The sequence below is a fragment of the Pogonomyrmex barbatus genome, unplaced genomic scaffold, assembly GCF_055798465.1.
Source record: "Pogonomyrmex barbatus isolate J1 unplaced genomic scaffold, ASM5579846v1 scaffold16, whole genome shotgun sequence".
Lineage (NCBI taxonomy): Eukaryota > Metazoa > Arthropoda > Insecta > Hymenoptera > Formicidae > Pogonomyrmex > Pogonomyrmex barbatus.
The window spans coordinates 185,426-198,485 of NW_028297112.1; the positions used below are offsets into that span (position 1 = coordinate 185,426).

At 41.4% G+C, this 13,060-nt stretch overlaps 1 protein-coding gene across 2 annotated transcripts in view; it reads right to left on the reverse strand.

Moving 5' to 3' along the window:
* Window positions 1–223: 223 nt before the first annotated feature.
* The window catches only part of LOC105426143 (lachesin), a 167,244-nt gene continuing 154,407 nt past the window's right edge, over window positions 224–13,060 (reverse strand). For both annotated transcript variants that reach the window (XM_011637233.2, XM_025218032.2), the window contains 4 exons: window positions 10,479–10,535; window positions 10,149–10,235; window positions 3,366–3,464; window positions 224–756 (listed from right to left, as the gene is read on the reverse strand). In XM_011637233.2, the coding sequence (XP_011635535.1) occupies window positions 686–756; window positions 3,366–3,464; window positions 10,149–10,235; window positions 10,479–10,535 (314 nt within the window). In that variant the 3' untranslated portion in view covers window positions 224–685. The remainder of the gene's footprint in view (window positions 757–3,365; window positions 3,465–10,148; window positions 10,236–10,478; window positions 10,536–13,060) is intronic.

A 13,060-nucleotide genomic window follows, 5' to 3' on the forward strand; every position in this document is an offset into this window, starting at 1 on the left:
AAAGAAGAAAACTACTACTCGGAGGGGAAGACGTAAGTTTTAAAAATATTGGAAAACTAGTTGGCTCGGTCAAACTTTAATTCAGTATTAAGCTCGAACGATTTCATTTTGATATTCCGGAAATAGCCAGTTAGTCACGCGGCTAAAATGCTCCCGTAATGTAGTTGAAAAAACGTAACGACTCACTCTCTCACACAGCGTTCTAGATTGCACTCTCGCGGAGTCGAGATCACTTGGTTGTATTTTGGTTGTGACGTCATTGTTACAGCGTTATACAATATATTACACAGAAAGCGATAGTCGTTGCACTTTGTTTAATACCCTTTTCTTCCCTCATTGTTCCACCGCACGATGGATAACCGGCGAAGATTCGCTGCTTGTTTTAATTCTTGGCCACTGGACTGTCGTCGCTACACTAACTTGGCACGCGTAAATTACTCCGTCATTTAATACGGATGCTAATTACTCCAGTCAGTCTTTGTGTCATTTCTGTATATATGCGCGTGTACGTGTACGTGTGTTGTATGTACGACTGTTATCTTTTTATATCGTTTGATACTTCTAATTCTTTTTTTCTTTTCTGCTTTCCTTTTAATTGAGTCCGTTAATTAGGCAGACCAACACCGTTGGCGTATCAACGACGAGGTAGCGCCGTTCGATTTTCATCTCTTTTCATTTCTCTTGCTTATCGAATTATCGTTACGGCCAGAGCAATTAATAATAACGTCACGGTCGTCATCACGCCTGTTGCTGAATCTGAAATTAGATAAGATATTTCATTATTTAAGATCGAGATGCCGGAAATAAAAATCTTTTATGTAGCAGAAGCTACATTTTTGAGTTTAAATAAATCTTTATATTTATACTGGCTGATGATTCGCTTATAGATATTAATGTCTTTGCTCCGTTTCTTCGAAACAAATGTCGCCCAAATGTCTAGATTTAATAATAATTGACCGTATAAATAATTTGATTAAACTGATCGTACCGAATAATTTTTAATTTTTTCCAAATAGTTCAAATATATATATTCCAAGTTCAACTATTCAAAATATATTTTCTTTAGAGTTACGCCAATATATTGCACCGAATTTTAATATCACGATGTCTTGTGATGCCACGAGACAAAAAAAGAAGGGTTCTCTCGCCATCGGTAGCCTCGAGAGGTCAATGCACAATCAAGGAGCTTGGGACGACGAGAATCTGTCGTTACCCCGTTGCAGGGAGTTTGTTACGGAAAAATCCCTCTCTCTTCCGAGGGTGGATATGCCGAGGAAACGGAGACGGGATGGGTGCAAAGGAGTGAGTGCCGATGAGTCGACGGGCCAAGCGAAGTAGATCTAGAAGAGAGAAATAAGGACAGATGGGGAGAAGAGGAGAAGAGAGAAGGGGGAAGAGAGAAAAAGACAGAAAAAGTAGAGAAAAAATGGGAAGTCAGTTATTCTTCCGGTTGGCTTGCATCGTACCGTTAGCTATTACTCGCTTGGAGAGAAATGTATTCTCCGGCCTTTTCCTGGCCTCACTCATCTCTAATTACGAATCAGAAACAACCCGGTGGGCCGTCGCCTCCGCTGGCCGGATCACCCCCTCCCCCCTTCTGTCTCTCTCTCTCTCTCTCTCTCTCTCTCTCTCTCTCTCTCTCTCTCTCTCTCTCTCTCTCTCTCTCTCTCTCTCTCTCTCTCTCTCTCTCTCTCTCTCTCTCTCTCTCTCTCTCTCTCTCTCTCTCTCTCTCTCTCTCTCTCTCTCTCTCTCTCTCTCTCTCTCTCTCTCTACTCTCTTTTCTCTCCCCTACGGCCCTTTCTAGAATCTTCTCTCGACTTCATCCAAAGGCTCGCGAGCAGTAACTTGCCTCCCTGACCCTCTTTCTCCACCTCCCCCCTCCCCTTTCCTTTCTTTTATCCGGTCCCTGATGCTGCCCCGGGAGAATTCTTCGCTCCACTACTTTTGTGCGATCTTACCTTCCTTCAATTCGCGATTTCTCGCTATCCCATCCTTCTTTCCCTTCCTCTCCCCTTTCTTTTCTCTCTTTTCCTTCTCTTCACCTCTGTGAGAGAAATGCATTATTATATTTATTTGGTCGATATTTATATTTCATTGCTGCACACGAAAATGTGAGAATTGCAAATCGCTGTGTCCCGTTTCATTACATTTGTAGCTAGAGATTCAAATTCACCGGCATATCCTCCAGATTCACGTGCTTTTCAGACACGGAAGCTGCCGTGTCTATATTTACCCGACATAATGAAAGATCGATGTTACAATTTTTCATATCTTCCTGTACCGAACTAGCGTCGGGTATTGAATTCACCGCAATCGTATCGCTGTCTCGTCGAACACTTCCTGTCAGCGGTTTGACATTAATCTCGTAACTTTTCATACAATGTGCGATATTTCTAGAATTCCTTCTATCGCACCTATATGTGGCAGCTTGCGCGACGCAAGTTTCCCTCGTTACGGCTCGACCCGCCTTTTTCCATGCGAAATTACCTTCCCCGAGACTATCGCGATCGTCCCCGCGGAGAAAACGGATTTTCACACTACGCCATTATGCAAATTCCTCTTAAAAGTAACTGCGGTCGAGCGAGATATTGAGAGACGGTAGCGCGGAAGCAGGGGGTAGGGGATGAGGCTGAGACAAGGATCGAATTACGGAAGAGACCTGGGGGAGAAGACGGATCGTGGGAGGAGGGAAAAAATGCGAGGGTAGAAAAGAATTATCCGATAACGCCGAAGGCTCGGCGAAATTATGAAAGGTGCTGCACACCTGGCCGCGTGTTCAGAAATGTGGCGTAAACGCGACCGCTCAAATGCCACGGCGGAGCCGCGAAATGCCGGATAAACCGCCTCTTCAACGGGAAAACTCACCCCGCATTTTATCTCATATGGGGTTCATTCGTTCTTCCCGATGAGGGATTCGTCCCAAGCAAAATTCATGAAGTAACGAACGGGTCCGCTCGCTTATCGTTCAACGTGTGTTCCGATATTTTATTGCCTCTATGACGCTCAATCGGTCGCATTACACGAATGTATGGCGTTAACAGAATATTTTTCGTTGACGCTGTATATCTCGTGAAATGCCGTTATATCGGCGTCATGTAGAAAGCAGGTATGTTGCGAAAAACGCAAATGCAATTGGCGCGATGAATTATTCTACAGAAAAAATATTTCGTTTATTACGAAAAAAACGAGTTCAATTATTGGAAAATATAAAATAAATCTCTTTCTATTTCAGATATGTATATCATGCATTTATACATCTCGTTTATTATTTATTCTCCTAAAATGTAATATGAAATGTTTAATCTATTTGACGATAAGATAGCATAATTAGTAACTTTAATATAATTTTATTATGTTATACTCACCCTTGTCGGGAGGCCAGTTGAAATTTCTCTTTCTGTCCAATTCGGATGACTTTTGCTCCGATTTCCCGATTTCGTTCAGGTTCGACTGGAACTTGGTACCTTGAGAGAAAAGAAACGAAACGAAAGTTTATGAAAAATATTACGATGTGACATATTAGACAACGATTAATAATAAATGAAATTTCACAAGGATATTCCCAAGAAAAATATTTCTCCGCTTTGGAAAGTCCACCGCGGGCCGACGACAATTTGTTTCCCGGATGTTATGGGAATGAATCCCGGACGTTATGGGAATAAATTAAAAATTCAATCTCGCTTCGAGACATTATAGCGTAAAGCCGTCGGCGAGATAGAGGAGATGAGAATCTGAGGAACAGAAGGAGCGAAAGGAGAGACTTGCGTCGTTCGCATAGCGGAACACTACGGACAAAGGGACGTGCAACGAGTGGCCCTCTCGACTGAAGATGTTTACGAGCCTGTTACGCATAAAGTGGGTGGCAAACGCGTTAACTAGTATGCAAACTCCGAGTAAACACAATTCCCTTATCCGCACCAAGTAGATTCTATCCGTGTCATGACACACGCTTGTCGCAAGCCCGCCGCGTTTTGGATTACATTCTTGCGAGCGAAACAGCTCGTGACGAGTATATATTTCGATAAAATTACACAACCAGATCGTATGCACGTAAGTTTATCGTGTGTATGTTTACTTGCCACGTCAAAGCGCATCAGGCTCACGTAAATAAATATTTTCTTGCTTCGATACTTGTATTTTTACTTCTTTCTTACTTATATATAATTTAGTTGTATAATAATTATATAAAACATGTATTACTAATATTTCATAAATCTTTCTTTTACTATTTTAAAAACTAAAATATCATTTTTCGTATCTATTAAACTATCGACATTTTTCCATTCATATCTATTTATTTTTAATTATTTCAATTGAAAAAAAATAATAACGTTTATAGATTGATTTTCATGCAATCAAATTGTATTTTTTCATCTTTTTAAAACGTGGTACAGCAATATATATAAGTAATTATTAACGGTGTTTCTCGAACTGTGTGTGACAATTTTGTTTCTCGCTCGCAAGATTACAACCGATCATCCCATGTGCATTCTATGATTTTTTTAAGTTTACATAAGGCTCGTAAACGGCGCATCAAGTTGGCTGAAGCGCTACCAATACGCGCAGCTCCGTTAATGTGGAGAACCAGTAGGTAGCAGGAGCCGCACAGGCCCGGCAGTCTATACTTATCGCTTAATTTTCGGGTACCCGCCAAGCAGGGTGCTTGCGAATATCGCTTTGTATCTTCGTTCCCTCGCGATTAGATTTGTAAGTTCCCGGCCCCGAGGCGATGCCAGTCAGTTTGGGTAAGGGGGTTTGGGCAGAGCGAGGGTTGTGCAGGAGCAGCGCAGGAGAAACACACGATCTTGGCACGATAGCCTATTTCGGGTAAGGTAATGGGTGATCATGACGGCGTACACGCGCGCTTGCGTAGGTCGCTTGTACGCCCGTGTGTATAATACAAGGCTGATAATACAAAGAGAGAGAGAGAGAGAGAGAGAGAGAGAGAGAGAGAGAGAGAGAGAGAGAGAGAGAGAAGATCATCGTCGCTGCTACCACCTCCGCCACCTCCGCCACCTCCGCCGCTGCCACCTCGCCGGATACACCCTCGGACAACGAGGTGAGACAACCGTTGTACGGCGACGCAATGGATAGGCTAGACAGACGTATGCAAATCTCGGCCAAACATTAGCAGTGACAATGTGTAACGTGCGCTATACGTATATCCATACGCCCGGGCCAGTTCTATAGTTTCCTATATGCGAGAATCTCTATCGCGATGCGGCTGTTTCTGTAGCTATGCGTGGGCGACGACGTGTTTAGGGAGCCAGACGTATAGCGGCCTTCATCGCGCGAGCATGGACGCGTGTAAGCTCCACGGGAGCGTGTAAGCTTCGTTATCTGTAATAGTTCAGGATTTCGTTGCGGGGCAACGAGTGAGAGAGAGAGTTGGTCGCGGCAAAATTGCGCGTAAGTAAATTCTCAAGAAGGAAAAACGATTGGGGGAGAGAGAGAGAGAGAGAGAGAGAGAGAGAGAGAGAGAGAGAGAGAGAGAGAGAGAGACGAAAAAATATGAGAGCGGAAAAGCAAATGTGATCCAATCAATGAAATCGAATAGCAACGATGTTTATGCTTAATTTGCGTCTAGTTTTTATGTCGATTGGACAAATTAAAATGCTCGCAGCATCATCATCAATTGCCCGTGAAAAGTAAACGTGCTCAAACATACGTAATTATTCGAAAGCTGGTCAACATTGCAAACTTGTTAAATCGGCGCGAAAATCCGACGCTTTTGCGATGCGTTGAAGTAGATGAAGATAAAAATACTGATAAATGTTTTTAGACGCTCTAATTCGACAATTGTATGTCGCATATAAAATTGTAATATCATTACGTCTATCTGTATCAGTATCTTTTCGGAACATGAACTTTATTCTATATTCAAAGTGAAAAAAGTAATTTACAGTAAGCTAATTCAATTCATCGGTTTTGATATCTGACGTAATTCGTTATTTATGAGAAAAAAAACACACATTGATGTACGTACAGTTAATAAAATTCCTTGGATTATTTCGATCAACTTGAACTGGAAAATGTTACAGCAAGAGCATTTTATACAAAAGTTCAGGATAAGATTGACATGTGCGCGGAGGATTTATATTGATTAAAAAGAGAAGAAGGATAAAACTTCCACGCTACTTACTCGACATCCCGTTTGGCTTTGATAATCTCTTTGGACTCTCACAGCTCTACTGTCAGGAAGAAACTATTGTCAACACAAATAAGTCTCTCTAAAATATTGCAGTTTCGCGCAGTTATTCCTCATTGATTTTACGTCCGGCGGGTCATGATATTCCCGCACACACATTCGACGAGGTCAGTACAGTCGCAGTTTAACTATTTTCACTGAGATTGTGGATTTAATCCTTCCCCTCCTCCTCCCTCTCCCCGTCATCCCCATCGTTCCGCATTCCGTGAATATTAAACCGTCTCAATGTTTGCGCGTGCCTTGGGATATCATGCGAGCTGATGTCGGCCGCCGTACACGCGACAAAGTCAATGATACCCCCTTGTCCTCCCCGGGGGTGGATGGCCAACTGTGCACCAAGAAAATTAACAGAGGTCTAAGGTCTTGCACGCTGAGATCTAAACTTATGCGGCCGTGTCACGCGGCGCGCAATATTGTCACGGTGTCACGAGCGCACGTTCTAATTAATGCGCCTTTACGATGTTAATTCACGTCGTAAATAATATTAGCGCGGGGGAGCGACGGAGCGTATCGCAAAACGTGAATAAACAGGACGAGGAAACAATCGTCGATGTTTGACGAAACGCGGACGGCCTGATCGCTTTTACGCAACGTTTACGCGACAAGAGCGCGGCGATTAAACGGCGCTCTTACGCATCCACTTCCTCCTTTACGCCCCGTAAGGAGGGCGGGGGTGAGGCTGTACAGTAGAATGGAGGACGTGTTAATCGTACGAAGGCACGCGGCTAAACCAATCGCTATACATGCTCTCCCCGAATTACAGGCGGACAACGCTGCCCCGGGGAATTAAGCGACACCTAAGGGCATATGTGCTCTGGGAGATGTCACGATACCGCGACAATACTTGTCCCGTTTCCCATCGGAACCTCAAAGTGACTTATCGCCGTAGGCCGTATGTACCGTCGTTCCTGTATGTAATTTACCATTCGCGAGCTGCGCGCAACGCACCTTAAAGGGGAAATGGAAATGGATAAATGGCTGCCTGCGATGATAATTACACGTCGGCTTAATGCCGGTACACACGAATCACGACATCGCGCAATCATCGCGTGATACGCGCAAAGGAAAAATCAAAGAAAATATCTGCGAGAGGAAGAAACTTTTGAAATATGTTTTTTATTTCATTTAAAATTTTTATTTTAATTTTATTTTAATTTATTTTAAATTTTAAATACGCGCGCGCGTGTTGATATAACATTTGGCACGTGAAAGTGATAAATATTTTTACGTTGTTTATTGCTTTATATCTTATATATATATATATATATATATATATATATATATATATATATATGTATATATATTTGCAAGTAAGCTCACCTTTTCGTACAACTAATAACATCAGAGGAAGTTAAAACATGCTTATACAGAGGAAGTTAAAACATGCCGCGTTATGTTTAGGTATTCTCGCCAACAGATTGTCGTAAGTTACTACGAGCAAATAGGGCCTGTTTATGCTTGGGTTTCCGTCCGCGTGAAGGAAACTCAAGCAAATCTTCTGTTTAATCTTAAGCGTACACTTGCGCCCTTGAATTTTCAACGATACGAATAACGAGAAACAATGACGCAGGTAGACGGTAACCGCTGGATTGTTTAGAGAGCGCATTACAAAAAGACGGGGCAAAGTAACAGGGCGGAGGAGGACTGAGATAAATTATCTGGAAAAAAAATGTACTGCGAAATAAGAGAAAGCTGTTAGAATTGTAACAAGCGTAACGTAGATATAAAAAGAGACGGACTAAAAGGGAATAAGTCAAACAGATATGTCAAGGAAAGAAGATGACATAAAAATAAAGTGCTTAAAAGAAACGGGCGAAATGGAAGCAGACACGGGTTAAATGTAACTAGGATAAGGAGAAGAGGAAAAGAAACAACGCGATAAGGGAAAAAGGCGATTCTCTCTCGGCGGAGCTCTTCGGCGGAGATCTCGGGACGGGGCTGGAACGGAGGGAGAGGGAATGGGGACGAGGGCGAGAGAGCACGAAGGGAGCAAACATTAATGCCACCTTGCAAACCGCAGATGTTGCACCAATTACAAACCTCATCCTTCCTTCGCAGCCCGTCCTTTCCTTCCTCTCGGTCTTCGCAAATAGAGAAGGAGAGACGAGGAGACATATGCCGTATTCAAACTTACCACATCCCGTCGCATTCGCTATCCTTCTCTCTCTCTCTCTCTCTCTCTCTCTCTCTCTCTCTCTCTCTCTCTCTCTCTCTCTCTCTCAGCCCTCATCTTTTCACTCTCGCCTTTCCTCTCGCCGTCTTCTCAATTCCCCTTCGGCGGGCGATGACATTGGTTGTACGTAGAAGAAAGGAAAGGGAGGAGACACACGGTAGATACGGTAGAGACGGTAGAGCCCAACGAGACACGAATTTTCGATTAAATTTAACACAGGGCGCAAAAGGACGCTAGGACGCTGCACATTGCTGTTTTAGGTGATAGAGCAAAGCGAAGGACAAAGAAAGAAATAGAGGGGGAGGGGGGACGGCAAAAGGCGTGGATAGGGACGGAAAACGCGATCTACACAGCGGCGGCTGATATTATTCTTGGGTCTTCCTCGCTGGAGCATTATTAGTTCCGGCGTGTTAGCATACATGAAATATTGATGTTACACGGATCTCTTCTACCCTAGTCAACCCTGTTCCCGCCTCTCTCTCTCTCTCTCTCTCTCTCTCTCTCTCTCTCTCTCTCTCTCTCTCTCTCTCTTTCTTGCTTTTGTCTATCCATCTATCCTTTCCGCTCTTTTACGTAACTATCACTCATATGTTCCTGTTACGACCATCACTTCAGTTGCCTCTCTGTTACCTTTTCGTTTATTCCTTCCTTTTTATTCTCTACTTGTTCTCCACTTAAGCCTTTTTTGACAGTCACCGTCGAGTTTTGATTTTCTAAGTAAACACTGGTGGCTTTGAAGTAGCTCAAATGTAAATCCTTATTCAAATTTTTTTACAGGTTTAATCTACTAAGATCTATTCCGATTTTTCTTTAAGGATTATGGGTATCATTAATATTCATTGTGATAATGAATGTGCGACATTTTAATGTAATTTATAGTGCGATCGATAATGTAATTTAAAGTAGCAACGTTCATTTTATATATATATATATTTTTTTTTTTTGAGAATTTCGTTACAAAAGAAAGATTCGTCTTCGGAAAATTGTTATCCCGTTACAGACCTCATTTCCGTGGTTCTCTTTCGCCCTCTGTAGAGAGCTTTAAAGCGAGCTGCTTACTCTTCTTCAAACCACTCTTAAAGCCGCAATCGATTCCCAGGATTCCCCAGTGGGTCCCCTGGCTCTAGTTAACATCGAAGTTAATCGCGTCGGAGATTCAAAGTATGTTGCTGGAAAATCCAGTTATGGGATGGCATTTGACTATACGTGATGCTAGATTGAATATGTAAATCCGCTGTAGCTAGATTGGGATTTTACTAGGCTAGAATATACAAGCTGCAGTTGAAACTTTTCAATTTTTTTTTTCATCTGTCAAGAATGTTTTATGACAAAGACGCGGCAACGACGACACAAAAATATGTATATCGCGAAACGTATCGGTTTGCATTAATATGCCTTTCATAACTCGTGGAAAGTATACTTATATAATTTAATAAATGTCTCCCTATATCATTTCCGACGTAACGTCATTTCTAAATTTTGTTTTCTGTCTCGTTACTTCCTCTGCCCTTTTCTGAACGTGTGAGAAGGATCTAAATGATTGATGCCTCCTTCAGATAAAGATATATAAAGATCCAAGAGGATACTTTTTCCAAATATATTTCAAGTGCTTGTTACTCTTCGTACGTATACGCTCGCGTGACAGCCGACGTATATCGCAGCGCTTCGTTGAAATGTGAAATAATGGAATCAATCCCATAATTCGCGAAATTGCGGAGGTGTACGTTGGAAATTACGTAAAAAGAGGATACGCCGCATCGTACTCACCTGTCTTGATACTCTTCTCATTTTGAATCGTCAGCGAGCTTGGATTTCCGTAAACAGAGTTATTCATTTCCGCCATGATATCCCAATCTGCAAAAGTAAACGCACGTTGGCGAATTAAATTCGAGCTGGCGAAGTGCGATTTGAGTAAAATCGATTGTTATATATATATATATATATATATATATATATATGGAACTCGTATATGGAACCTTGATTAAATCTTGACAATGTCGTTCTAAGGATTTGTCATATTTTGGACTGACTTATCTGTTTTGTGGTGCTTTATATATAATCTCATTACGAATAGATTTTGTATCTCTAATATCTTACCTTTCTTGGGAACCTCCGTGGTAGATGGGCTAGGACTGGTGCTTGGTGGTGCGGACACTGCAACAAAATAAATTTCTACCCTTAACAATTGGATTTACATTCATGTCGCATATTTCATACTAATTCATACTAATTTCATACTATCAGAGTTCCTTGGCAAAATATTCCTACATTCTTTCTCAATTGTGAAAAGACTCGATCTTACTCCATTCATCATTTCCCTCGTAATTTTCATGGAGAAAAAAAAACATAATTATTTTCAGTGTTTCAAAGAGACGTGCTTCTTCAAACCCTCACCCGCGATTTCAATCTATGGCATCGCTCGTATTTCTTTTTGCTTTTATTCCTATTGTTATCAGTCTGCCCGCATTTACATTTTCTACGTGAGTCTAAGAAAAATACGAAAACACGCATTATTTTGAATCTTCGTCTCCTACTTTTGGGGAACTCGAAAAATTATGTGGAATAAAATAGAATTAAGATAAAGATGATCGAATCCTCATGTACTTTTGGGAAATTCGAAAAATTATGTGAGATAAAACGTAAGATTAAAATAAAAATGGATCATATATGGAATTATAACACGTGTTGTGTCTACATATTTACACGCAACCAGACAAAGTACTTTTGTCCTTCTAGATTGGGCAAGTTTTACACCGCGCGATATTATGGATCGCGCCACCTGTTACTAACTTCTCTCCCGGAACGTATTAGCCGCCGTAGCGCCGGCCAAACTCTACATCATATTTTACTCCGGTACGTACTACCGACATCCGCGCCTTCCAATCCTGCATGCGCCTCCTCGCGTAACTTATCCAGAGGGTATATACCTGAATAATTATTCGTAATTTCATCATTTGTCTTTAGCGAACGCGTCATCGGTCGGATTTATTACTGGCTACGGCTGGACGTGCTCGCTGCAGAAGCCCTCTGCTAAAAATTTTTCAGGAGGCTTTAACTTGACTTAATTAAAATTAGTTAATATTGCTCTTGATAATTTTGTTACACTCATCGTTGGAAACATCACGGCGAAAGTGTTATAATTCTTTTGTCTGATCCTTCTACCAAAAGATTTACTTTAATTATATTACTGTTCCACTTTTATTTTTTTTAATACACGATAACTTTACACACACACACACACACACACACACACACACACACACACACACACACACACAGAGAGAGAGAGAGAGAGAGAGGAAGATGAGCAAATAAACTTTTTACTTCTTTTTAATTTTACTTCTTTTTAATTTTTCGAGAACTTGCTATAATATTTTGAGTCGCGAATTTTGAGATATCCTGTATATATATATATATATATTACTGTGATTTTAGAACTCCATCAATTCTCCATTTCTAATTAAATTTTTGCCAGTTTTTTTGCAGAAAAACAAAATCTTGTTAAAACATATCATCCATTGAATTTGAACTCAAATGTATTGGAAATATATCCGAAGATATGAGAGGAAATAGGATAAAAGTGAGATGCAGATTTTACGTGACAAACGTATTCTCCTGATACGAAAACGAACACAAACAAATCGTAAATTAAATGCCATTTGTGTGATGAAATGGTATATGGAATACTCCGCGCCATCTGCCTCTTTTTGTTGCCTAAAATGTAATTTTAAACGGTGATATCTATTGATAGCGCCCCAATGTGGGGAATACACCCGTAGCGAAAGAGGTCATTGCTATTTGTCACAAGCACCTGAGCGATTACTAAGCGGCAAGGTTGTAAAAGAGGGGCTTGCACGCGATGCAAGCTGCGGAGCAGGGAGGTGCGTTCTCCCCAAGGTAAATAGGATAGGATGACAAAGTATGCGCCTCAGTAGGCGTGTTTACACACGCGAACGTAATGCAAATATGTAGCCGTTGTCTTTTCCATAAGATAATACCTAAATGACTTTCAACCCCCGTTTTACTCGACCAGGTGGCAAACGTTTGCCACAAAAATTACAACAACCACATGTCTACGTGTAACTTTATCTCGCTAACGTTTGTCACCGTAAACATACGTATCCCAAAACAGGGGTGCGAACGTAAATTAATAAAACTTTTATCGTCCAAAATTGAACGGGGTAAGACCTTGTAAAATTGCGTTTATCATTGTCGGCTGTCTATAAGCTTTTTCACGCATAAAGATCAATATAAAGATCAATAAATTGCGATATCTATGCGAACAACTTGCAATTGTTGTCATCAGAAATTGTCATCGTGGTTATTATGAGGCTGCTACCCAGTTTTATAGATATAAATATGGCACGCGCGGCGGATGAAATTCATTTATCACTTTTGCAAGTCACCGATGGAAGGCGAAGAGATTAAAGCTGAGAGCGCAATGGAGGAAAAAGCGGGATGGTGGAAGAAAGTGAGAAAGAAAGAGAGAAACAGGGGGGAGAGAGAGAGGGACGGCAGAAGGGAAAAGGGAGAAGAAAAAGGGTAAGGGGAAAAGAGAGAGAAAGTAAGGCAGCGACTTTTCACCTTTGATTTATCGCGCTAACTTTTATTTTTCTCAGGAGATATTAAAACCCGTTGTCCTGACCATTTAGCTTCACTGGCCTGATTGATGATTGGAC